Source organism: Protomyctophum bolini (assembly GCF_963924005.1).
Source record: "Protomyctophum bolini genome assembly, chromosome: 8".
NCBI lineage: Eukaryota > Metazoa > Chordata > Actinopteri > Myctophiformes > Myctophidae > Protomyctophum > Protomyctophum bolini.
In genome coordinates this window covers 20,828,915-20,854,849 of record NC_137869.1, presented here as the reverse complement: position 1 = coordinate 20,854,849, position 25,935 = coordinate 20,828,915, and the positions used below count along the sequence as shown (strand labels likewise).

The following is a 25,935-nucleotide window of genomic DNA, read 5'->3' as shown; positions in this document are numbered from 1 at the left end:
ATAGGCTACTGTCCCCTGTGCTCTTTTTGGATGTGAGAGATGGTGTGAGTCTGTGCTGTTGTCACAATCCTCTGTTCTCTGTACATTTTGTATTGTTCTGGTCTTACTTTGGGGTTGGCATCACTGTCGCAGGTGAAAGTGACTGAACCTTCTTCAAGAACATATGATGGACATAAACAAAGCAACATTCTTTGGACCGTCTGCAGGAGCAAAATGGAGTTGTGTCAGAATGTGTGGTTGCATTAATGGAATGAAACAGAGAGATAAGATTCAGACAGAGAGAGAGAAAGACCTCACATAAAATCATGAACTCACACTGCACATCCAGCATCACAGCTTCAGACTTCTCTTTAGCTTGTCCTTCAATAGCAGTGTTGTAAACCAGACAATGTTGGGCCTTGGTTTACAAGATGTTTTACAGGTGAAAATTAGGCTACAGATTGTATCGTTAAATGCGAACGCTAGGGGGCGGCAAATACCACCCCATAGCTGGGACCCCAAACGAAGCACCTGGAGGAGATTATTCACTTATTTATTTCTATAGAACACACACACACACACACACACACACACACACACACAGAGAGAGAGAGAGAGAGAGAGAGAGAGAGAGAGAGAGAGAGAGAGAGAGAGACACACTGATGAAGAAGTCTTTCAGCCGCAAACTGATTGATGACAGACAGAAATAGCAGCACAAAAGAAACCACTACATTATCGCAGTCGATGGACGATATAAAGAACAGCTCCGTCCTCCGTCAATACTTTATGGAGGTCCTCGACGCACGGAAGAGCGCGCAGCTGTTTGTGAACCATGCCTTTCTGCAGGTTAGCACAAACAGTAGGCCTGCCGCGAAACAGCAATTAGATTAGGCTATTGAAAAGTTAAATTTATGTGGTAGCCTGGTAGGCCTAATCTAGTAATCTCGAATGGAAAATGTTTCCAATTGGTGGAAGAGTCTATTTGGCTAATTGGCTATACATAAATACGCATTGTAAATGTACCCATTTGTGTGTCTACATTTTGTAATTGCCACCCTCTGGGTTAAACTAACGTATATGACCAATATTATATTATTAGCCTACAACATTTGTTCTCCCCCTAAATTAATTATGGAATGGAACGGAGCACAATAAAACACAGAACGACCGTGGGGGCGGTGGACTTCCCCCCTCCAGCAGTGTGTGCGTGTGTCACAGCAGCCAGGGAGCCAATCCATGGCACCAGACTGTCTATGGCGAACCACCAAGCATCGCTGCAGCCTCCTCTGCCCTGACCATCAGTCGTGACAGTCGCAGAGACCGTGCGTGCGTCACCAGGGGAACCTCTCCTCTCCTCTCATTTCATGCACGGACACCTCCGGAGAGAGAAGCCGCCCGCGAGGAGACTCTATCCTCCGTTTGCGCCATGGAGAACTCCGGTGCGGACGTTCCGAACGCTGGCTTAATGGCATTTTACATTAACGACACTTTCCATGGACATGTTAATATGGATAATAACTCCGCGGAGGACTTTGTGATCATGGACACACTTCGGGAGTTGGCAACCGGTGGCGAGCCCTCGTTCATGGACGCCGTCGCCAACACTGTCAGGACTGCGCTCATGGCAGCTCCGCCGTCGGCGGCCACGCACCTGCAGATGCCTGCCTTCTGGGACTCCCCGTTGAGTCACGGCATCAACGTGTTCGTGGGCCTGGTGCTGTGCTTCACCATGCTGGGTCTGGGCTGCACGGTGGATCTGAGCCAGCTGGGCGAGCAGATCAGGAGACCCATCGGCGTTCTGCTGGCGCTAGTGTGTCAGTTCGTCATCATGCCCTTAGTGGCCTTTCTGCTGGCCCTGGCCTTCTCTCTGGACGACGTGGCGGCCATGGCCGTGCTGCTGTGTGGATGCTGTCCAGGAGGGAACCTGTCAAACATTATGTCATTGCTGGTGCACGGAGAGATGAATCTGAGGTAACCAACGCACATAACTCAAACTTTGAAAATAATTATATTTTACACAAAGCAAATGTATTCATCTATAGGCCAAAATCACATAATATGTCCTCCTATAGTATATAGTATTTTATTGTAACTATTTATTAGCAATTGCGCACAAGTGTCATATAGCTTTTACGCAAAATTACGCACCGCAACGCACGGCTCCTAAGTTGACCAAAATTGCATTTTCCGAACAACCAACTTTGATTAAACGTGATTAAAGTTAATCACATCAATATAATATCAAACGCTATGTTTTATTGTCGGTGGTGATCATATGATTTGTCCCCTTGTCTCAGCATCATCATGACCATATCGTCCACGCTGCTGGCTCTGGTGCTCATGCCGCTGTGTCTGTGGATCTACAGCCGGGCGTGGATCAACACCCCCGTGGTCAACCTGATGCCCTTCGGGGCCATCATCCTGACCCTGTGCAGCACTCTCATCCCGATAGGCCTGGGGGTCGCGCTGAGGTACCGCTACTCACGGGCAGCCGACATTGTTTTAAAGGTGAGTTTGATTGATTGATTGGTTGGTTGATTAAAGAGACGCGTACTGTATACTGTTGGCCTAATAGTCTATATGCACACCAGTTGCCTCCGTTTTGAGGAAGAAACAAAATTCAGAACTTCTTGGATGCTTTATTATGATCGTCACACTTGTGCGCAACGGGCGGCGCATTGCGTAATTCCCCTCAGACTGACAGCAGGCACGGTGACATCAGAAGCACTTTGTCATGTAACGCTCCTCCCTCTGATCATGATAATAGAAGCTCTTATGAGGGAGAGGGGAGGGGCGCAGTGCAGGGCGCTGATGATGCATTCCAGGCTCTCATTTGCATGCGTGCGTGCGTGTAGGGCTGCTACTATCGATTATTCTTGCATGAGCGGTTATTCGGAATTTCGGACACTTCGGAAATATCGAGAATCACGTTGTTTTTAATAGGCTATACGAATCCATGCAAAAAATCATGTTGTGGCCTTGTGGGGGATAGCTTTTGTTGAAAATTTACAAGCTCACAACACGCGTCACATTGTGAGCTTGTCGATCAGCTATTTTCAACTAAAGCTTTCCCCACAATAACAGAAAAGACAACAGAGCCCTGAGGGACTCCGCTCAACCATGGAGTTTAAGTTTGATGAACAGCTCTCCCCCTCCCCATCTCCATGCAGGTGTCCCTGTGGTCTCTGCTGGTCACCCTGGTGCTGCTGTTCATCCTGACCGGAGCCCTGCTGGGTCCGGACCTGCTGTCCACCATCCCTCCCTCCGTCTACGTGGTGGCCATTTTGATGCCGGCGTGCGGCTACGCCGCCGGCTACGGCCTGGCCACGGCCTTCGACCTGCCCCCCAGCAGCCGCAGGGCCGTCTCCATGGAGACGGGCTGCCAGAACGTGCAGCTGTGCACGGCCATCCTCAAGTTGGCCTTCCCACCGCAGCTGATGGGCGGCATGTACATGTTCCCGCTGCTCTACGCGCTGTTCCAGGCGGCCGAGGCCGGCATCTTCATCCTGGGCTACAGGTTTTACAGGAAGGAGGTCCTGCACAAGGCCGACATAGCGGTGCTGGGCGAGGGCGGAGGGGACATGCCCTATCAGAGGTTTGAGGAGGACGACGGGGACTTTGAGTCGTCTTACGGGGCGGTGACAGTGAGCGACGGAAACACCATCTCGTTGGATCCCTGTCCTCCGGGGTCCACTCCTGTTTAGTGTCCCTCCAGGTCTGGCTGGGCTGGCTGTGACGTCGTTTACGCTCGTTAGGTCGTGTTATCACATCACATGGACCGACATGGTGATGAATCATCCTTCTGTTCATTGTCATAAAAACCAGAGAGAGAGATACCAGGAGAACGACTTCAGTACCTATTACTCTACACAAATTAAAAGCTGTGTTTCATACGTCATAATATGGAAGCCTATAGGGACTATAGGCAACTTAAAATATGTATAATAATGCCACAGTAGCATTATCATTTTACACACATTCAAATGGAAATGCAATAATTCAGATTTCACTTTCACATACCCATATTATAATGGAAATGGAAAAGCTGTTAATTTTCAAATAGCCTTTGATTTAAGGTTACATTGTTAATCTTAATCTTAAATCTTGTTTTAACATTCAAATATACCGTGCTACAGAAAATGAAATGTCATTTTTTCATTTAAAACAAAAAATCACATAATATATGTGGAAAATGATAATGATCTTGTGGAATTACATTCATTTTCATTTGAACTGCCAATTAGTCCCCCATGTTTCCATAGGCTATAAGCTTTCAATGTTTCTAAAGAAACGCTGCCAATGAATTCAACAGGTTCAAATATTATAATGAACTATAAGCACTACATCACTTTCCATCATGACTGCTATGGGAAAGTGGCATTTGTCAACATTTTTTTTTACATTGATTCACGGGGCACTTGTCAACATGCTGTAGGCCTACACATCACAGGACACACGTCACCAAAGTTTACCCCATGTCTTGTGTACACTGGTCTGTTCCTATCATAGACTGTTCCTATACATCACTGCGCTTGTGCGTGCTTGTGTGCACGCGTGCGTGTGTGTGAGAATCACTTCGAATCACGCTGTGCCAATCCATCAACCACTCTCATGATGAATTTATAGGACTCTACTAATAAATGACCATGGGACTAACTTGTCTGAAGACAATGTACAAACGTGTATAATATAATCATGTATATCGAGAAAATATATCGACCAAATAAAAGTTCTAAATATATGTAAAGTTTTCTCGTGGCTCTCTTGCAGCATGCTGGTACTTTGCGCGTTTTACGCACAGAGAGAAGCAGGAAGGAACACAACACTGTAAACACAAATTAATCTGTTAATTTAACTCCGAGGGCGTACATGTGGAACCAAATGAACCCCTACGGGTACATTTGGTTCCATTTTGTACACCCTGTGGGAGTTAAATTAACACGGATGATTTGACTGTGAGGCATTCCCCGCACCTGAGCACAATCAGGTTTGATGGCGACCAGGTGGTGTACTTAACCTGTTCCACCGAAATGGCCGGGTTAGCTGAACTAAACAATGGCTACGTACGAAGACGAGTCGATGGACAGCTACCTTTATTCATCGTACAACCCTTACAGGTCTTACCCCAAACACAAGGCCGCGGCCTGGAAGTACAAGAACTACGTTTCCCACTATGCGGACGCGGAGGCCTTTAACAACCAGCAGCGTGCCCAGCTCAAGTCCATCTTGTCGCAGATCAACCCGAAGCTGACCCCGAGGCTCAGGAAGGCCAACACCAAAGATGTGTCCGTGCAGGTGAACCCCAAGACCGAGGCTTCAGTCCAGTGCTCCATCGGGCCGCGGACCCTCTCGGCCCTGAAGCGCGACACGCTGCGTAAAAAGAAAGGCGAGGGCCCTCAGACGCCCCCCAACAACAACACCGCGGTGTGCGGCGTGCTCTATCCCCGCACCCTGGCGGTTTATTCCCCCATCGCCTACAGGTATGGCGTAGTGACAGGTTGTCACTAAGCGGCTTGGATCAACACTATCATGCATTTTTGTCGAGTCTTGACTTTTATTATTGATAAAATACCTGTTGTTGGTTTGATCAAGTCTAAATTGTTACTTTAATGACATTTTACTTGATTGTCCCTTGAACAATTTAATCGTTTTCGGCATTGGCTATTGCAACAAATCACACCTGTGTGAAGTGAGCGGTGGAACTATACTGTAAATGTTATACTGTACTGATGTACTAGTGGTACTGTAGCCGCAATTTGCAACTCTAGATTTTTTTACAATTGGTTGAATCTAGAGTTGCAATAACCTCCATCGACTTCCTATGCATGGTTTTGGTTTTGCATTGGTTTGTGATCTCCTGGTCTTAAATTACGTTAAACTCACCAACATTGTAGCTGTAGTCCAAGCTTGAATTATCCTCTTTCAATCTGGTGTCGCTTGTTTATCATAAAAGTCCCCCGTAAAGATGTTATGAGCTACTTTCTGTCCAAAATATTCCAAGAGTGACAATATCGAGCCGCCATTTTGATTTTTGCAACGTGCCATAAAACAAGATGTGAGGGGGAGTGCTTGTTTAATAGCGTCCCTCCCTCCCTAGGGCGTCGGCCTCTTCTTTGGGTGTCTTACCTGCGCAGGTAAGATTCTATTAAACAAGCGCTCCCCCTCACATCTTGTTTTATGGCACGTTGCAAAAATCAAAATGGCGGCTCGATATTGTCACTCTTGGAATATTTTGGACAGAAAGTAGCTCATAACATCTTTACGGGGGACTTTTATGATAAACAAGCGACACCAGATTGAAAGAGGATAATTCAAGCTTGGACTACAGCTGCAATGTTGGTGAGTTTAACGTAATTTAAGACCAGGAGATCACAAACCAATGCAAAACCAAAACCATGCATAGGAAGTCGATGGAGGTTATTGCAACTCTAGATTCAACCAATTGTAAAAAAAATCTAGAGTTGCAAATTGCGGCTAGTGGTACTGTAGGTGTGAAGCTCAACAGCAACACTTAGGCGACAGACACTCATGCATGAAAAACTCAGCTTCCCATCATGCAGTGTGAAGCTCAACAGCACCACTTTCTCACCTGTTTGGTACCTAGACAGAGTACAGTGTGAAGCCACTTTCTCACCTGTTGGTACCCTAGACAAACAGACATAGGGACACAAAGCTACATGATGGAGACGGTGTGGCCACCGCTCAAATGCACAGGGAAGATGACTAATTTCTGAATTACTGTCATTGAAAAATGTAAAAAAAAAAAACACTTGGACCACATCCAAGCCATCATGATAAATCCGCCACTCACTTTTAAACTAAACATGTTTCAACATGGGAACTATCATGGAAATTAATTGCACTGAAAAATTGTGACCTACTTAACAGAAGCGTCACCTCCTTCGTGACAGAGGACCACCTGAAGACGGGTGAAGCGGACAGTGAGGTGCAGACTGGAGATCCTCCCGACGACCCACCTCATCCTCCTGAAGCTGTTGTGAAAAGTGAGGACCAAGGAGGGGTCAACAAGGAGGCGAAAACATCCAAACCTGCTGGGCAACGCAAAAAGTCCAATAAGGTTGAAGACATCAAATCTGTTGAGGTGGAGGCAACCGCCAAGGGCCGCGTAAGATTTCAGGTGAATTTCACTCTGTGTCCAAATGGATGTAGTCCGGCAGCCGAGTGGGAAATTTGGTGTATAGGCCTATAGTCTTTTTTCTATTGGCCTAAAATATAAAAAAATACTATATACCAAATTTCCCAGTTTAAACAAACTGCCGGTTGCCGGACTAAATGGGTCCAATGTTCCATTTGTACACTCTTGGAGTTGCAGGCAGATAAATTGGAGGATTTTAATAGTAACCGACTTGAGAGCTAGAGGAGATTGTGACTTGTGTTTTACTTGTTATCCCCTAGTTTCTAGAACAGAAATACGGATATTATCACTGCAAAGACTGCAACCTGCGATGGGAGAGTGCCTATGTGTGGTGCGTCCATGGCACCAATAAGGTAATGGAATGAGTACCATGGTCCAGATTCAATCCGTTTCTGTTGAATGAGTCTAATCGATGTATGTCATTCCAGGTGTATTTCAAGCAGTTCTGTAGAAAATGCCAAAAGGACTTCAATCCTTATCGTGTCGAAGATATCACATGTCATGTAAGTAATGTTTTGTACAATGCAAAATGACAAGTAGCACATTGAAAAGGTCGAGGTTTTTTCTGAACGGGAACCCCTTTTGGTGTTTTAAGCATTGTTATACTTTAGCTATTGAAAAATAGCAGATGTACAAGCTCATAGCACGCCACCGCTACGAGCTTGTAGGTCTGCTATTTTCAAACAATCGTAAAAATGTGGCTCAAAGTGAATGTTTTTAACTCGGGTCTAAATGGGTTATTGTCCCTTCTCTCCAGACCTGCAACAAGGCGCGGTGTTCCTGTGAGGTGACGCCGCGCCACGTGGACCCTAAACGGCCCCACAGACAGGATCTGTGCGGCAGGTGCAAGGGCAAACGGCTCTCCTGTGACAGTACCTTCAGCTTCAAGTACATCATTTGAATCTGATGGATCCACTGGACTTTGCCCGTTCACACCTGCGTTAGTGCCACTGTCCTTCGCTCAGTGAGACCCTCCGATGCACACGAGGGCCCCTGGGGCGAAGGCCATGCAGGGACTTACATTACTTTAATTTTGCGTTTTGAAATTTAAAGTATTCACCACTTGTAAATGTGCAATAAAGGACAACCTAGCACTAGGATTTTGTGTGTGTGCCCATTTTGATCTGAGATTCTAAAAATGCTATGTTTCTATGTCAGTCGTTCGATTTTTCAAAAATCGAAGAGAGCAGATCTACAAGCTCATAGCGCGCCACCGAGTGGCTCGCTACAAGCTTGTAGGTCTGCTATTTTTCAATAGCTAAAGCATAACTATGCTAACACCAAAAGAGGTTCCCGCCCATAATGGGTAACTACACTAGATTTGTAACTGAGGCTGCATTAACTTAATATTTGGCAGATGAGCTTAAAAGTGCGAGACTGGGGTAAATTTATGAACCCATGGTAAAATAAAATCTCATGACTGAACGGTGTGCCTCCACACTAGTGCAGTTTCCTAAACGACACTATGAAATTAATGTTGATGTGATATTGTTCCTGCCGTTACATACTGCCAATCTGGTGAAATCTGAGGCTTTAACACTTGTTATGTGAAAGATGTTCTGCAAATGCTAGTTTGACCTTGGAATACTCTTAAAAGGAGCAAAGTTAGCCTATTCTACAAGATCTTATTGAGAGCTTGTAGAATAGGCTACTTTGGTTTATTCGCCTATGCTGAAACACTGGCACCTCAAGAATCCAAATTACTGAATTCTAATCCATGTGAACCTTGGTCAACTAACAGGATAAAGGGTTTGAGGAATTGAAATGCGATAAGCAAAAATACATCACACCTGTGAGCTATTGCTTCAGAGAGATTCCAATTTCCAAGGTCTATATGAGCTTATGAATCAATTAAAATGTTTGGTAGGGCTATACTGCAGGTGTAGATAACTGCAGTGGTGCACCAGTAGTTTGGAAGGCCTTGCCGAAACATGTTCGTTTCTCTAGGTGGACTGCTGCATGTGATTTCATAAAATAAAGTAACTCAAACTTTAAGAGTTCCCCTTTTTCCATTGATCTTCAAGAATCTGCACCCATCAGCTACAGAGACTCAACTTGACTTGTTGATCCTTATCTAGGCGCTGTAGTGTGCTACACTAGCAACCAGGCTGTGCTGCTCCTCACCCAAACCAAATTAACCTGCCCAAAATTCGAGTCTTACAAGCTACAACTGTAGCGGAAAGGCCATGTGGTCACACCCACCAAGTTTACACTTGCCCTCAGGCCAGCACAAGGGGTCAGGTTCCATCCTCTTGGGTGGTTGTCAAGCTTTTTAATTCAAAGCAATTAAGGTATGCATTAGGCTACAGATTCCCCCCCCCCCCCCCCCCCATAACTGACCCTTACGGAAGCAAATGGACCCATCCATTTGGCTGGGAAACCACTACAACTGCCACAATAAACGATGGAACATGAATGTGCTCAGCAGGTCATAGCAATGCACCCAATAGGGAGTGGACACTAATTGGCCTGCCGTAGCTAATGACCACAGGGTCACCAAAATCATAAGGGTTCATCCCCTGCAGTACTGTACATGAATGTGCATTCCAAGGCAATCCTCCCAGACGTTTGAGAGATGTAAAGTTATAATCACTGGTCCCCAGTACCCCTTTAACATTATGAAGACAGCCTTACTGTAGGATCAGCTCTTTATTTATCCAGAGAGAAGGCTGGTATGTGAGTGAACGAGGAAAAAAAACGAAAAAAACGAAAAAGAAAAATGTATAATGCTCCTCTACATTAAAACAATATGTTCCAGGTAAATAATATATCCATTAAATAATTAAGAACAGCATTCAATTGTACCAGACAAGCAGAAAAAGAAAGCTCTCTGTGAGGAATGACTACAGTGATTAATACAATGTGCCATGACATGATTCCACGACGCATTTCAGGTTATCGGTTTGTATCCTGCTGTTTTTGGCCAGCGAAGAAGCGGTGTTTTTCACCAAGCATGGCGGAAGTCTCAATGGCAGCCATTTCAGACCCCGGTGAGTTGTGTAGGTCAGGCAAAGAGTACAGCTGTATGATGGGAGCAGCCAACATGGACAAACACAAACCTCTGTCCCCAATCGGAAGGCGTCAAGGGCCTTGAGATTGGAGAGCAGGGCCAACAGAAAAATAAAATAAAATCACAGTGAGAGAAGGAATGCATATGACCGGGCTTGGTTAGCCCGATTGAGATACTTTGTCGCAGTGCGGTGTCGCATGCCGGAAATGGCCGATCTATAAGCTCACGTGTCGCACTGCGATGTGTGAGCATGTAGATTGGCTATTTTAGGCACACTGACAACCACCACGCGAACAAGTATAAAATCAAGCCAGGCTGCAGCGAACCAACAGGAGAGAAGAAACCTCTTATTGCAGCCCCCCCCCCCCCCCCCCATCAACATATGTGATTGTTGGTGAAGTGTCCGAACCCGCCAAGACCCCAGACTCCATTGCAAACAGCAGCTGTCCAAAACCAAGCCAGTCTTTGGGAAATGTTGAAGTTTTGTGTGCGATTTGAGGATTACGATGGTGGTTAGTGACTCAAATCTGGTTTTGCGTCGTCTCTTCTCACGTTAGCTTTTAAACCATCCTGTTCGGATTAACAGTGCATTACACAAAAAAGTACAAGGGGAAAAAATACTGGTTTTACACTATACATTGTTTTTCTTTCTAAAATATATACAGAGTAAAATAAGTTATTGATGTATTCCATAATGGGTTTGTAGCCAGTCTGCACTCGTGGGTAACTCTATGCATTGTGTGTGTGAGCGCATACCGGAGTGTCTGGTATATAATTGCCACACGGTCGTAAAGTCTCTAAAGGCAGCTACTTATTTGGTTAACAGAGTGAGTTTCATGAGATCTGTCGAAGGCAACGCTCCTCGCAAAGCAGGTCGATAAACAGATATATATATATTTCTCTTTTTACATTCCCCGGTGGGGGAAAACAGCTCCCCTGGGGTTACAATTCCATGTTAAATACCCCCAACATTTACAACCTAGGATGTTAGCTCTAATAAAAAATACATTTCTCAAAAAAATATTCTTGCAGTGCTTATTCTCTTTCAAGCATGCTTTTGAAAACTCTGTTTTTTTTTTCCTATTAGATTTTTTTGTTTTTTTATACTGTGTACGTGACTTTGCTTATGAATATGTTCACTCTCTTTCTCACACTCTCTCGCTCGCTCTCGCTCTCTCTCTCTCTCTCTCTCTCTCTCTCTCTATCACACACACACACACACACACACACACACACACACACACACACACACACACACGCATCTGGACGTTCCTTTCGGATCGACTCGCATGCTTCAACCCTGTTCTCTCTCTTCTCCAGGGCTAACAAGGCCGCCAGTCAGGAACCGGAGGCCCAGATAGGCCGTTTTTATGCGATCAAAGAAATAAACCAAAAACCAAAAGAAACATTCGTTTTTGCATCATCATCATCATCCCACCATCCTGGGCCAGCCTCATTTACCAATCATACATGACTTATTGCAGCTGAATTCTTACTAGTTGGCTTAGTCTGGGAAAACAAAAAAAAATCAAATATTAGCTTTGAGTATTCATAGATGTAATAATATATATATATATATATATATTAATCACAGTCACAGTTATGCCCACACATCCTTTAGCCCTTATAGGTGGAGTCTCTCTCGTCCTCCTGTGAAGCCCCCCCCCTCCCCTGCTCCCCAGCCTCGGTGGGGTCTGGGTGGGAGAAGGGAGGGGGGTCTGTGATCGTCCCGTCCGGTGCCGTGCGGTCCAGTCCAGGCTTGCCCTTACAGTCCAGTGCTGAACATTGTGGTGGTGGTGTTGGCGTTCTGGGTGGACTGGGCCTGGCTCAGAGCCTGGCGAATCTGCAGGTTGAGCTCCATGAGGCGGGCGCTGGCCTGCGACAGGTCCCTGCTGGGGCCCACCACCGCCAGGCAGCCCGTCTGGCCCAGGGTCTGGTGACGGAAGTAGATGTGCAGCAGCGTCTGGACAGCGTCGTCCGTCTCGTTGCCGAAGATGTCGTTAGGCCACAAAGACCTGGTGGAGGGGAGGGGAGGACGTTTCTTAATGAATGATGATTTGCATTTTTACAGTGCTTTTCCAAGGGCTCAAAGCGCTTCGGCAAATGGTTGGTATTCAACCCTTGCTTCGAGTTGCTTAGTGGATTGGATGATTGCACTCTCACACAGATCTTTTGGCCGAACAAAATATCAAACAATGAACTGTACAAACAAACAGGGAGCCGGAGCATTACCAAGGACATTACACACAGACGCCTGAGATGGCTAGGGCATGTACTGAGAATGGAGCAGGACTGCATCACAAAGGTGGCTTTAAGATGGACACCACCAGGAAAAAGAAAACCTGGGAGGCCCAAGACCACCTGGCGCAGAACTGTGACACAGGAGCTGGAACAGATGAACCTGTCCTAGGGAGAGGTGCAACATGCTGCCAGGGATCGAATTAAATGGAGAGTGCTCATTGAAGCCTTATGTCCCATTGGGGACGAAGAGGAGTAAGTAAGTACTCTCACACAGTAATAAGGAAAAAACAACACATTTTACCAAAATTATAGCGCAAATATTAGCGCAACTTTCGTTCATTTTTTACCCCTCTATCACACGGAACTATGTTTTTTGTGTCTAATTCACTACGTCCAAAAAATTGTTGTGATAGAGGGGTCAAAGTTGAACGAAAGTTGCACTAATATTTTAGAAATAGGTCAACAATACAACGGACGCTAGTTTTGTGGATTCATTTATTTTTAATGCGTGGCCCCAGTGCCCCCCATAAAATGACCGGAACTAGTACATTTTCACCAAAACTAGAGCAGAACTCCCACCACGGGACTCGGGCAATCAATGAATACAGTTGCAACCACTATAAGGGCAAGTATTTCATACAACTTAAAATTCGGAACTATCCCTTTAAAGCACAGCTCAAGACCTACTTATTCACTCACTTCTAGTTGAGCTTTTAAAATCCTTGTTGTTATTCATGTCCTCACTGTATTGCCTTATTCATTGCTTTTATTTTTTGCTATATAAAGTACATGAAAGCCTTGAAAGGTGCTATACAAATAAAGCTTTTCTTTTATTATTAATATTATTATCCATCTACTGTATCCACTTTTCTCTTTCAAACACTGCCTACAGCTACAGTGCATTTCTCAGAATTATGTGTGACTACAACTTGTGGCCACACCAGAAAAATATAAAGTTTACAAAAGCATGCATGTTCAACCGATAAACGTCAGACTCACGCACTGGACTCGTCTGGACCTACCTGAAGATCTTGACCTGTGTGAGAGCTGAACTGAAGTCTCTAGACCTCAAAGCTTCAATCAGTGACTGGATGGCCGTCTCAGTGGTGGTCTGAGCGGCGTCCGATATACACACATCCTCCTGGTCGTCACTGCCCGTCTCTGCTTCCTTCAGGCAGCCCTCCAGGATAGCCAGCTCCTCAGACATGTTGGTCACCTGAGACACACCAATGTTATGCCGTTCACACTTAAATGTCATATTGTTTTTATTCATCCATTCATCCACAAATGAAAAAAAGATAATTATGGGTCGACAGTAGCCTGGCTCCAGCCCCTGAATCGCTAGCCACATTACAAATTTAGGTTCATAATGTAGTGAAACTAAATGAAAATTCAGGCTGAGTGTCGACAGAGCTTTTAAAGGGAATAAAAGTGGGCCTTGTATACGTGGAAATGAAGGTTGTCATGATAAGGAAAGGAACCTTATGATGTGCTGTCATTCAGTCTGTAGGTACTTTAAGCCTGATTTATGATCCGTCGTACGACAGTGTCTCTTGTATATCAGCTATTATAAAATGGGGCTGAAGTGATTAATCTACGGAACCCCTGAGTGGCCATGGTAAGAAAAATAAATGATCCATCTTGTTCGAACGAGATCTTGAGGCTGTGCTTTAAAATAAATTGAACGAGGATGAATATCTCGTGCAAACAAGATCATTTATTTTTCTTACCATGGCCACTCAGGGGCTCCGTATTAATCTATGTTTTGTAATGAATAAAATCTACAAAGTAACTAGTAACTAAAGTTAGGGTGACAATTGTAGTGGAGTAAAAGTACAATATTTGCCTCTGAGATGTGGTGGAGTGGAAGTAAAAGTATAGAAAATTGTCCCCTAAGTACAGTACTTTCCACTACTGCGGTCGACTATAAATTAAGCATTATTGCACAGATAAGCCCACAAGCATGAGTGTTCTAAGTCTGCATATAGGGAGGTCGCTAAAGAAAATGGGTTAGTATCGACCAGTGATTAACTGGAAAAAGTGACCCTATCGCTTCGTGTGAGCAATGATTCAATCTAATGCAGTGCTTTAATCTGATTAAAGATCCCCCAAAGAGCTATAAAGGCTGCAGTGCTACAGCGTGGCAGCATAGAGCAGACAACGGCCAACCCAGTGAGATTAGCCATGGTTAGATAAGAGGTCTGTCTGAGTGCTTTGAGGCCCAAAATAACAAGCGCAAAAGACTATGTATCCATTCCATAGCATCGACTTTATATATTCTATAATGTGTAATGAGTAATTTGTTTTGCATTCTTTTTTGAGTTTTGCATAAAGGCAGCCAGGCTAAGATTGTAAACTTGTCCCAATTCAGTGGTTTTAGTCTCACCTCGGCCTCTCTCTTCATGGTGTCCACTCTGCTAATGAGCTTACAGTAGGCCTGGAACAGCAGCAGCAGCTGGAAGTGCAACTTATAGAGCCTGCGACACAGTTCTAGCTCCTTCACAATGAGAGAGACAGAGAGAGAGAGAGAGACAGAGAGAGAACACAGAGTCACAACCGGCATCAATCACAAGGAGTACAGTCATGAATCCTGGGTTAGAGCGATGACAGTGGAGATGAAAGGGTTAAACACATGAACCCTAGCACCCCTATTCTGGGCAAGGTATAATAGGCGAACATTTCACCCCAAAAAATAACCGATCTACAATCTCAGAACGAAACGCTTGTAGATCGGCTATTCTTTTCCCCGGAGAGGAGATTTGGTGTAGAGGGAGAAAAGGGATGAGAATAAGTATAGAGCCCTGGGAGGACAGCGGTCGATTCATTATACAGGGTTTAACCACTTCAACCCCAGCGTCCGTACTGTGGGGAACGCTTTCACTGAAAGCAGCAGGTCGAAAGGCTGTGAGCTTGTCCATCTGCTGTTTTCAGGGAAAGCTTTCCCCACAATGAAAGCAAACAGAAAATACACTAGTATATAGCCCTGAGGGACTGGTGGGGTTGTTAAGTGGTTAATGTGTACCCAAGCAGCAGCCCAGGATTCAATGGAGTGGGAGGTGATGAGGGTCCGTCTCAGAATCATCACAGACACGTCCTTCAGCACCTCGCTGGGCCCCTGGGGGCCCCAATGATCACATCAAATAGATGCTTGAATGATTGGGTTGAGTTAAAGGGCACCTCTGAATCATAGTGTTGTGAGAGCAGGACATTAACACATATCTGATGATGTAAACACTCTCCAATGCTTTCTGTGCGTCCACATTATCACTCTGCCAAACGTTAAAGGACCACTTCACCACTTTTCAACTTCTCTTCCTATAATTGGTCCTAACTAATGTTCATGATAAAATACCACCATTCTTTCCTACTCAGTCTGTGTCTCATAGGAAGGCTGTGGGCAGTTCAGAAACCCGTCCACCAGTGACATCATCAATGGTGAATCCAAGCTAATAACGTCAGGATTTATTTTCCTGAAAAGTTGCAATGCAAAAGTTGAAGCCATCATTCTCACGATAATAAAAATCTAAATATATTTAAAAAGAAATATGCCAAATGATGATGTCACTGGTGGACGGGTGTCCGAACTGCCCAAAGCCCTCCTATGAGACACAGACTGAGTAGGAAAAAATGGTGGTGTTTTATCATGAACATTAGTGAGGACCAATTATATGAAGAGATGTTGAAAAGTGGTGAAGTGGTCCTTTAAGTGGGAAGTTATTTTTTGTTGGCATCTACAGATGGAGCTCTCTAAAAACGCAGACAGAATTTAGGAAGTGCTGTGAGAAGCTTTCACGGCTTAGAACGCTACAGAATAGGATTCACCTTCAAAATGGTTCATTGTTCGTTAAAGCCATTTATTTATCAAATGGATTAATGTTTCATGTCTGTGTGCAATGTGAAGGTTTGTGGAACAGTGAGTTTAACCTGCAGTAGTTTAGCTCAACTGCCCAATGTCTATGGGATCAAATAACAGCTTCTTTCACAGGTAGAGAAGACCTTCACTAAAGCAAAGGGTTTAAACTTTGTACTCATTAAGTGTGCTGTCAACATTTCTTTAACAAACTCTTTCACACGTGCATCTAATCCTAACAATGACATCTTCAATAGTATACATTTTCTGAATATTTGTATTCCTACCGTTTTTTTACCCTATTTACTTCGTGAATAGGGGACATTATTGTTTATGAATGAATAAATTGTGTTTTGTTAGAGCAGCCATTTATAATAATGTATTTATCATTGAAAGGAGCTGCTAAATGATCCCATAGTGTCCTGAATTGAGCTAGGCAAAGCTAAGATCATCATTCAACAAACCTTAAAGCTGCAAACAGAGACATTAAAAAAACATCCACAAGTTGTTTCCGACTAAGTAGGAAAAAAATGCTTAATTCAACTGATTACAGAAAAAAACCTGATTGAGAAATAAAAAACAAATGCAATATGAATGTGTTGGGGATGGAGCCAGAAAGAGTGGTTTGAACATGGTGACAATATGATCTCTCCATCCATTCTCTCCTATTGATAACCCAGGACAACATCTTGGATGATCTGTCTGTTCTCCTGTGCAGGTTAGCAACTATATGGGTAATGTTGCATTCACATGGAATCAGGCAAGCCGTAGACGGCAAACACGGGCAAAACCTGGATTAAACCAGATTAATTTATAGCTTGGAACGGTAAAAAGATTAAATATTTTTAACATTGATGCTGTCGTTACCGTCGCCGGTTCTGGCTGCCGTGCCGTCCTGTTCCGTTTACCGTCCTGCTCTAGTCCACTAAAATGACTTCCGGTTTGCCATCTACCGCTTGCCTGATTCCATGTGAATGCAGCATAACAGCATGGAAGACTGACATTATATAGTACACAGTGTACCATGATGTATCAATGGGCGTGTTAGATTTATACATGCCAATATGCCAAGCATTGAAATACTGTTGAGTGATTGCTTGCACACAGACACACCTAAATCTAATACACCTATATTATTATTTTGATTAACTGCATTCGAGCTGCTTACTATGGTGTACTCAGAGCCATAGAGTAAGACAGAGTTGCGACATTGAGGGGGCAGAAAACAGCCCGATCATTGTGGTTCATGTACTCGCACCAGGCCATAGACTCCAATGCATTCTGTAAACTTCCGGTTGTCCCCATTCAATATAAGTCTATGTAGAAGAGCCTGCTGGCCCCATGAAGTGAACGGAGTTGTCGGAACTCTGTCTTACTCTGTGGCTCTGGGTGTACTATAAAAGGTCAGCCTGCCATCATTTTGACCCTTTAACCTGTACAAGAAAACAGAAGACAAAATGGGCCTAGGTTTCATACCCTTTAGAATCAGAAGATACCACTGTTGTTAATAGCAGGAGTCAAGAAGTCGGCCTGCACTGCAGTCACAGTAAGTATGGAGTACAATGCTGTTAATAGGTCGACTATCCAACCAACAGTAAAGCAGCTACATGGTAGATATAGGAGTATATGATTCATTACAGGTCGGTTGAGCTGGGTTACTCAAGAGAAGGAGAGAGAAAGAGAGAGTGGGGAGTGGGGGGTCCCAACCCTCAGGTGAAACAGCGGCGTGGGGGTCACGTTACAGAAAAGAAATGAAATGGGTCAGTGAGTTGTTTTTGGAGGTTATGCTTATTATTATTACTATTATTATTATTACGGCTAAGAATACGAGAACCACTTACTGCTAGATTCTCCATTTGCTAAGCAAGAAGGTGAGCAGGTCACAAAATAATAAATAAACAGAACGACAACAACAAACAAACAAGAAGAAATTAAAATAAAAACAAAACAAAAAACAGGAAGAGAGAAAGACCAAGAATTAGTGTGCTTTCGACATGGCAGAAGAGTCACGCACGAGCAATCTGTCCTTCACACAGGCCGAGGGGGATGGGCGCTCCGGACCAATAATAATACTGAATATGTACTCTGTCGTACGTCGGTGTCGCGTACCGGAAATGGCAGATCTACAAGCACACAACATGCGTGTGGCGCTTTGCAAGCTTGTAGATAGTCTATTTTCGGAAAATGCGACACCGTCGTGCGACGAATTTTGAATACGGCTTAACACATGACAAGCTCAGCAATAAGAGACATGCTAGAGAACAGCATGGAGAGACAGAGAGAGAGAGAGAGGAAGAGGTCATGAAAGAAAGAAAGAAAGCCAGAGAGAGAGAGAGAGACTGAGAGAAAAGATGCACAGCAAAATCTGGACTATTAATTTGACTCTCACACTCACTTTCAGAGTTAAATTAACAACCCGGATTTGAGTGTGCAGCCAGCGGCCATGCTTGCAGAGCAGCTGAGCGAATGTGAGACGAGCTCATCTAACAAAAGGCCATTAGTCTCTGGCTTGTGTGGGTCATGTTTCTTCCAGCCATTTGAATTCGATTATGTAGTATCATTCAGTCCAGTGGTTTCCTGGAAACGACCGGATGATCGTGGTGCTTGTTGAAGAGGACTGTGTTAAGGTGACAGACTTTGGTTCCAGTCAAAAAGCATTTTAAGATTCACACACACGGCACAAAAAGGATAACCAACTGGAGTTTAAAAAAATCCTCCTGGATCATTTCAAATCCATTATATGACCAGCATCCAAAACACTTGGTCCTTAATTTAATTAAAATACCCCTCAGTGAAACAATACAAATATGGGCAGCCCCAGGATCAAAACTGTTTGCTGTATTTTGGAGACATAAAATGTTTGTGTGGTGGTATGCCTTTTCCAAATAGCTTTTCCATCAACTATCGTTTAGAACAGTGGTTCTCAAACCTTTTAATTTCAAGGACCCCCAGTATGGTATACCTTAGATCACAGACCCCCATAAACCTGAGAGTGTACAATTGGAACCAAATGGACACGTACAGTAAGTGCCCAATTGCTGCCATTTGCACACACAGCCTGCAAGGGTCCAATTGGTTCCCAACTATCAATCATTTAGATGGGGACCCCTAGAACCCTCTGAAGGAGCCTTACGGGTCCCCGGACCACACAGATTTATAATTAAGCATGAATATATGATTAATTTATAGGTTCAAAAAAATCCCGGTTTGTCCGGTTCAGATCCAAGATGAGGATATTTCTTTCGTTCCAAAAGGACCTTTTGACTGGCGTGCACACTGAAGCCACATGCTGGGGGGGGGGGGGGGTGGCGTGTGGGGGCAGCCAGCCCCAGCGCTGAGGGTCCTACCTGGGCTTGAGTGTTGTTGGGCCTTTGGTTGTCGTCTTTGTCACCAAACGTCTTCCTGCAGTTCTCCAGCCACTGCAGAGAGCCAGAGGAGAGAGTATGGGTGGAACAGTTCATCAAACTAATCCATTTAATCAATTATTAAAACTATTGTGGGCATGTCATTTTCTAGAGAAGATACAAAAAAAAGTCTATTATCAGTATTATTGCACAACACTTCTCGATTAAACGAAGTAGAAAAATCACAAATCACTAATAATTGATAGCTGCATCCTCAAGGAGGAGAGACGACAACCAAACAAAACGAAAGAGAAGACCAGTCACAGTGAACCACTTTCTCCCTGGCATCATTGGGCACCTCATTATAGGTTGCGAAAATGTTCAAAACTCAATCAAACATTTTTCCAAAAGAGCAGAACGACAAGCTCACAGGATTTATTCAACGCGGGTGTGGGTGTTGCGGGCTGGAGACAGAGGGAGGGAGGCGCATGGAGATAATGATGCTATGTGTGTTTTGTGTACATATAATGAGGGTCCGGTTTGGTGGTGGTGGGGGTAGATTTAATAACTGTGTTGTACTTTGCGAATTAAAGTAGGCCTGTTTTCAAATCGGGGGTGGGGTGGAGGGGAGGGGAGGCGGTTGGCATCCAGCTCTCTCTCCGGGGAGCGCTGGTGGAGCTGTCTCATTGGTGGAGCTGTCTCATTCAATTAGCGCCCCTGCATGCCAGAACCCTCCTCCCCCTCTTTACACAATCTCATCTGTTCTCCTGCTGCTGCCTGGGCGTCTGTAACTGATTTAAGGACCGCCACTGGGAGCTATTTTTAGCTGTGTGTGTGTGTGTGTGTGTGTGTGTGTGTGTTTGGGTCTTCTTTTCCTTTCGGCTTTTCCCTTCAAGGGTCGCCACAGCGGATCATCTTACCCTGTCCTCCTTACTGCCTCCTCTTCTCTCACACCAACTAACTTCACTAACATCCATAGATCTTCTCTTTTGTCTCTTCCTCTAGACCTCCAAGCCTGGCAGTTCCAACCTCAACATCCTTCTACTGATATACTCACTCCCCAAAACGCTCACAGTCTATACTTCAAAATGTTCTGTTTTCGTTTAACTGTGAGTGCACAAATGGAACAATATAATTAATGTAGGAGGAAAAAATGTACTCAAAAAAAATTGGTCCGAGACCCAAACATGGTTCCCGACCCACTGTTTGTGAACCCTTTGTGAAGAAGGCAGGGAGACGAGGGGTTAAGAAAGAAAAGCAGGTGCACTTCCTCTGGAAACTGCCCTTGGTTGAGGCAGTGGGTGCTCAGCTTTAAATATAACTTAACTCAGAAACCAACAAAGTGGAAAAAGCGGCACTCCAAAATAAAAGGGGTCAGATGCAATTTCTCATATTTTATTGAGAAAGCTGATGCGTTTCGGTAGAAGCCTTCTTCAGAGCGATTAAAAAGACCTTTTAATCTCCCTCTAACAGAACTGGGGTCAGTTTGGAGGAGGCTCACCTGCTCGGCTGCCTCCCTCTTGCCGTTGTATGTGTCCAGGTGTTCCTGTAACTCCAACACGCTGAACTTCAGCGTCTCCAGCAGTCCACACGACACCAACTAGGACAGACACACACATTAGACCCACACGCTGTAGCAGACTAGCAGTGATGGAAAGAGTACCGGTACTCACATTTGTTTTACTTAAGTAAAACTATCAACACTGCAATATAGAAATGCGCTGCCTGTTACAAGTAAAAGGCCTGAATTCAATTTACTTGAGTAAAAGTACAAACGTTATTAGTATCAAAATGTACTTTTGTACTCATTATGCAGAATGAATGTCCCATTGTCATGTTTTCAAATGTATAAAACTACAATATTTGCCTTTGAGATGTAGATGTAGTGGTCCAGTAAAGTAAATGTACCTCAAAATCACAAGTACTGTTCCTTTTTACACCACTGTGCTGTACCCACGCACACACCAACACGAGTCAAAGGTATACTATAACTCACAACGGTATGCAACACATATTGTACCTTCCTGGTGCCTCATTTCTATCAAGTCAAGCAACAAAAATAGCTGGTCTACAAACTCACTGCTCATAGATGTGTTTGTCAAAGCAGGCTTAAATGTTAATGTGATGCAGAGAATTCCTGTTTAAAAACAAAACGGTTGTCATGAGGGAGCGGTCACGGTGCCGTGTCATTAGTCAGAAGGTTCATTGTTCCGAAATTACTATCCCTATCTCTAACCCTAACCTAAACATAACCGCAAGCACGGGAGCAGTGCATGTTCGCCAACCTTAATGCATGTTCGGACTAACGGGACTACGGATCTATGGGCCGCCCCCGTGGTCACAGGCGCTCTTACCGTCTCTGCGTCCAGCAGCACTGTAGGACACTGGGAGTGTGAGGTCATGACCTCTAGGGAGCTGAGGAACTGGTTGCCCATCCGCTGTAGCCGTTCGCCCAGGAAGCGCACAGAGGAATGAGTGATGGAACCAAACTTCCTCTGCATGCTCTGTGGTAAACACAAAATAAATAAGAGAACGTTGTAGTAAACAAGGTTGTAAATAAAAGGAACAGGAGACAGAAGCTGGAGTTATAGTTAGTTGCGCGTGGGTGTTGTGCACCGAAAATAGGCAATGTACAATCTCACGTCGCATTGCACCTGCGTTTGTAGCTATTTTAGGTGTGCGACACTGACCTGGAATAGTCTGGAGAACACATGGAAACACTGACCTGGAATAGTCTGGAGAACACATGGAAACACTGACCTGGAATAGTCTGGAGAACACATGGAAACACTGACCTGGAATAGTCTGGAGAACACATGGAAAGTGTAAACAGCAGAGGAGCCGTCTGTGTCCGACAGCATCTGGTTGACATGGCAACGCCAGGCGTCCTCCTCGTTGTCGTAGGCGACGGGCTGGAACGCTGCCAGGATGGCAGAGAGGAAGGGCGAAGGGGGCGGAGAAGCCTGGATCTCCGGGAAACAGTCTGCGTCGCCTTCATCATTACTGGAACACACACACGCGCGCACACACACAAACAGTCACACACACACACACACACACGCAGCCGGTTAGCTAATACACACTGCAGTCTCCTCGTTCTGTCAGCGAGTGGTGGGATGTAAACACAGGCACATGCTCTCAAGCGCTCTCTTCCCTCTGACTGCGAGGAAACAGGCAGACCTGTTCTGAACCGTCGTTCCTGCTCTCTCTCTCTCTCACTCTCTTTCACTGCGGAGCTTTCTTTCTGTTTTTTTCTTTTGCTGCAGTCTATTTTCAGCTCTAACCTACTGCAGTGCACTAGCACCAAAACAACAAAGGGGAAACTGTTAGCGTGTTAGCCTCCTGCAAAACACCTTCTCTCCCTCTCTCTCGTGCACACAGACATACACAGACACACACACAAATATACTTACAGGCCCGTGGGACGAAAGAGCCTGAAGAAGCAGACAGAATAGAAGTATTTGAAGCTTGCGCTGCCGAGCGCTGGGGCGGACACAGCCTCTGTCCTCATCCTCACCTTAATTTGCACGCCTCTCTCTCTCTCTGACTTTATTTGTCTCCTCGCCTCCCCTCTTCCCCTAACCGTCTGCAGCACACAGCAGTGTTGCATACGACTGCTAACTCTGCTAGCGCACTACTCAGCTGTCCCACACAGGACTGCGGGAAGCTCTATCTGAGACCAGCATCGACACACTCGCACATTCACACACACACACACACACACACACACACACACATATACATAAAAAACTGAGCAAGGCCCATCCTCGAGGCAGCGCACGGCTGCTGAGTTGCTCTTTTCAGGTTCTCGCTGGCATCGCTCCTCGCACGCATGCACATGCACGCAGGCAGAACATATAGTAGAGCCCCACTGTTTAGAGTCAATCTCTTAGGAGGGTTTCATACACTCCATACTTCATCAATCATTCTATGCAACATGTTAAAGAGCTCCGGTGCATGGTATGGCTGTTTGCCAGCGAGAGGGTTGCTTGATTGCTTCTTTATGCAAGAATATCTTAAATCCTGGCTGGTGTTGCGACTAGTGTCCTCTAGCCAGGCTTGGACCACCTTGAGGAGGGTATGTCTAACAGCTGGTCCACCTTCAACAGAGGAGTGTTCGGTCTTGCTGTGTGGGACCTGTGCAAGGCGTGGTCTGGACACACCCATCAAATCTACTTAATCTCACCGAGGCCACACAATGCCTAATATAACACCGGAACAACCCTGCCAACTGTACACTAAAGATATCACCACTGGCTTTGTAACGCAGGACAACAAATATAAGGGAACTGATGGATGTTTGAAGTGAAACTAGCAAATCAAAGGCAGATTTACAAAAGTGTCATTTGCTGAAAATAGCCGTTCTGCAAGTTCACAAGGCGCTGAATCTGTGACCCGTGGTGAGCTTGCAGATCAGCACATTTTGCCATGCAACACTGTCCACTGTCACTGGTATAAGGAGGAGCACTGCAGTGATACCATACACAATGGACAGGGACCTCGAATGGTTTCTGGTTTCTCCACATACACTACACAAAACCATAGGCCAGTAGAAAAAGTCTGTTCTCCTCTTGCCACGGCCCTTTCATCCAGCAAGTTAACTAGACAAAACTAGTTAAGTTTAAATGAAACTTTCTGGTCATTGCTACCGAAAAAGACAATATATCTTGGCCAGGACCACTGCTGACCATTTGGTTGCCCAATGCATGATAGTTTTTGAGCTGCCAAGAACCCCCAGAGAAGTGATAGTGTGTGTGTGAGGCTGAAGCCTCCTACCTGGACATGCCAGAGAAGTGATAGTGTGTGTGTGTGTGTGTGTGTGTGTGTGTGTGTGTGTGAGAGGCTGAACTCCTACCTGGACATACCAGAGAAGTGATAGTGTGTGTGTGTGTGTGTGTGTGTGTGTGTGTGTGTGAGAGGCTGAACTCCTACCTGGACATGCCAGAGAAGTGATAGTGTGTGTGTGTGTGTGTGTGTGTGTGTGTGTGTGTGTGTGTGTGAGAGGCTGAACTCCTACCTGGACATGCCAGAGAAGTCAGCCTCCTCCTCCTCACAGCGCTCGTCCAGCTCCTTCAGGGCCAGCGTCACGTCCTCCTCGCACACCGAGCCACAGGGGCTGTCGGGCGGCTCCTGCGGCGGGGGAAGCGCCGCCAGGACGTCCTCCTCCTCCTCACAGAGGGACCCCGGCGGGGTGTCTATGGCCGGCGGGGGAGGGTGGGCCGGGTCCAGCTCGTCCTGAGGCTCCTGGGAGTCCTGGGAGGAGTCACACAGCATGTCCTGCGGGTCGGAGGGCAGCGGCGTGGCGCTGCAGAAGCCTGTGTCTTCGCTCACGCTGCTGCTCAGCTCGTCGCCCGCCGTCGTGCATGCCCCGTCCTGTTGACACACACAGAGCCAGCAGGGGGGGCTGTTTAGCAGGAGCCACCGTGCAGATCGGGAAGTGATACATACCGTTGTTAGTGTGGCTGAAGGTCAATTCTTGTGAAACATTGTTCAACTTTATGCCTGTATGTTAATCTATTGGCCAACCATAGCTACAGTAATGTTAGCCACTTAAGCCCTATTAAAAAATGGCCATTAACTGACACAGCATGACTGAGCATGTGGATCGGCTACTTGTCTAGAATGATATACACTAGAGCAGCGAAGTCTGACTTCAACATCGGTAGAGGGCGCTAAGTCCACGGGTTCATGTACGCCTCATATAAGAACTGTGATTGAAAAATAAGCAAATCATCCCGGCAAACTCATGGATATGAAGAATCAACTGACTGAGAGAAAACGCTAATGTTACTGCTGCTGAATTAGTTCCATTTTAGCTAGAAACTGTTTAAAATATGAGGAACTGATTAGCCGTTCCCAAAGTCCCACCCAAGCCCGTTCTTGGCCAATACCACGTTAGTGACGGTTACTAAGTAAGGATCCTGGTCAAGCTTTCAATGCTGGTCAAAATAGTTAAGCAGTGTCAATAAATATATTTCCTGTAGCATGTGTGGACCTCATAAAGAGGGTTTGTTTTCTTACCTTGTTATGAGCAAACTAGTCCATTCCAAAAATAGCATATCTGCATATCTGCTATTTTTGGGTGCACAACACTGGCAAGTATAAATCACCCTTTACGAAAATCACCACTTCCATTTGGACACGCCCCCTTCCTATACGAACCCACACTAACACATGAACACAACCATGAAGGCTGCACATTGTGGCTGAACACTGAGATCCAACTGCACACATACTAGTAACTATTGATTGCTAAAGGTCGGACAGGGAGGCCACCTCGCTATTAGACCATATTTCTCTATATTTAGAAGGGTGGGACGGCTTGGTTACCATGACAACGGTTACTCTTTCCAAC

The 25,935-nt window shown here is 45.3% G+C and overlaps 3 protein-coding genes across 15 annotated transcripts in view; 2 read left to right on the top strand and 1 right to left on the bottom strand.

Moving 5' to 3' along the window:
• Positions 1–1,594: 1,594 nt before the first annotated feature.
• On the top strand, positions 1,595–3,683 carry slc10a4 (solute carrier family 10 member 4; the record flags this gene model as incomplete). The annotated part of the gene is made up of 3 exons (XM_080769469.1): positions 1,595–1,950; positions 2,277–2,487; positions 3,150–3,683. Exons 1-3 carry the CDS (start codon positions 1,601–1,603, stop codon positions 3,681–3,683), a joined length of 1,095 nt encoding a protein of 364 aa, XP_080625595.1. The 5' UTR covers positions 1,595–1,600.
• A 1,351-nt stretch (positions 3,684–5,034) lies between these two features.
• Positions 5,035–8,036, top strand: zar1 (zygote arrest 1; the record flags this gene model as incomplete). The annotated part of the gene is made up of 5 exons (XM_080770460.1): positions 5,035–5,459; positions 6,868–7,117; positions 7,396–7,488; positions 7,564–7,638; positions 7,893–8,036. The coding sequence occupies 5 exons, from the start codon at positions 5,035–5,037 to the stop codon at positions 8,034–8,036; spliced, it is 987 nt and encodes a 328-aa protein (XP_080626586.1).
• Positions 8,037–9,769: 1,733 nt separating this feature from the next.
• The window catches only part of fryl (furry homolog, like), a 107,265-nt gene continuing 91,099 nt past the window's right edge, over positions 9,770–25,935 (bottom strand). For 11 of the 13 annotated variants that reach the window (XM_080769814.1, XM_080769813.1, XM_080769819.1 and 8 more), the window contains 9 exons: positions 24,598–24,953; positions 22,376–22,583; positions 21,935–22,084; positions 21,082–21,180; positions 19,584–19,655; positions 18,078–18,095; positions 14,773–14,883; positions 13,409–13,602; positions 9,770–12,160 (listed from right to left, as the gene is read on the bottom strand). In XM_080769814.1, the coding sequence (XP_080625940.1) occupies positions 11,911–12,160; positions 13,409–13,602; positions 14,773–14,883; positions 18,078–18,095; positions 19,584–19,655; positions 21,082–21,180; positions 21,935–22,084; positions 22,376–22,583; positions 24,598–24,953 (1,458 nt within the window). In that variant the 3' untranslated portion in view covers positions 9,770–11,910. The remainder of the gene's footprint in view (positions 12,161–13,408; positions 13,603–14,772; positions 14,884–18,077; positions 18,096–19,583; positions 19,656–21,081; positions 21,181–21,934; positions 22,085–22,375; positions 22,584–24,597; positions 24,954–25,935) is intronic. The other 2 variants (XM_080769817.1, XM_080769818.1) reach the window with 1 other exon arrangement.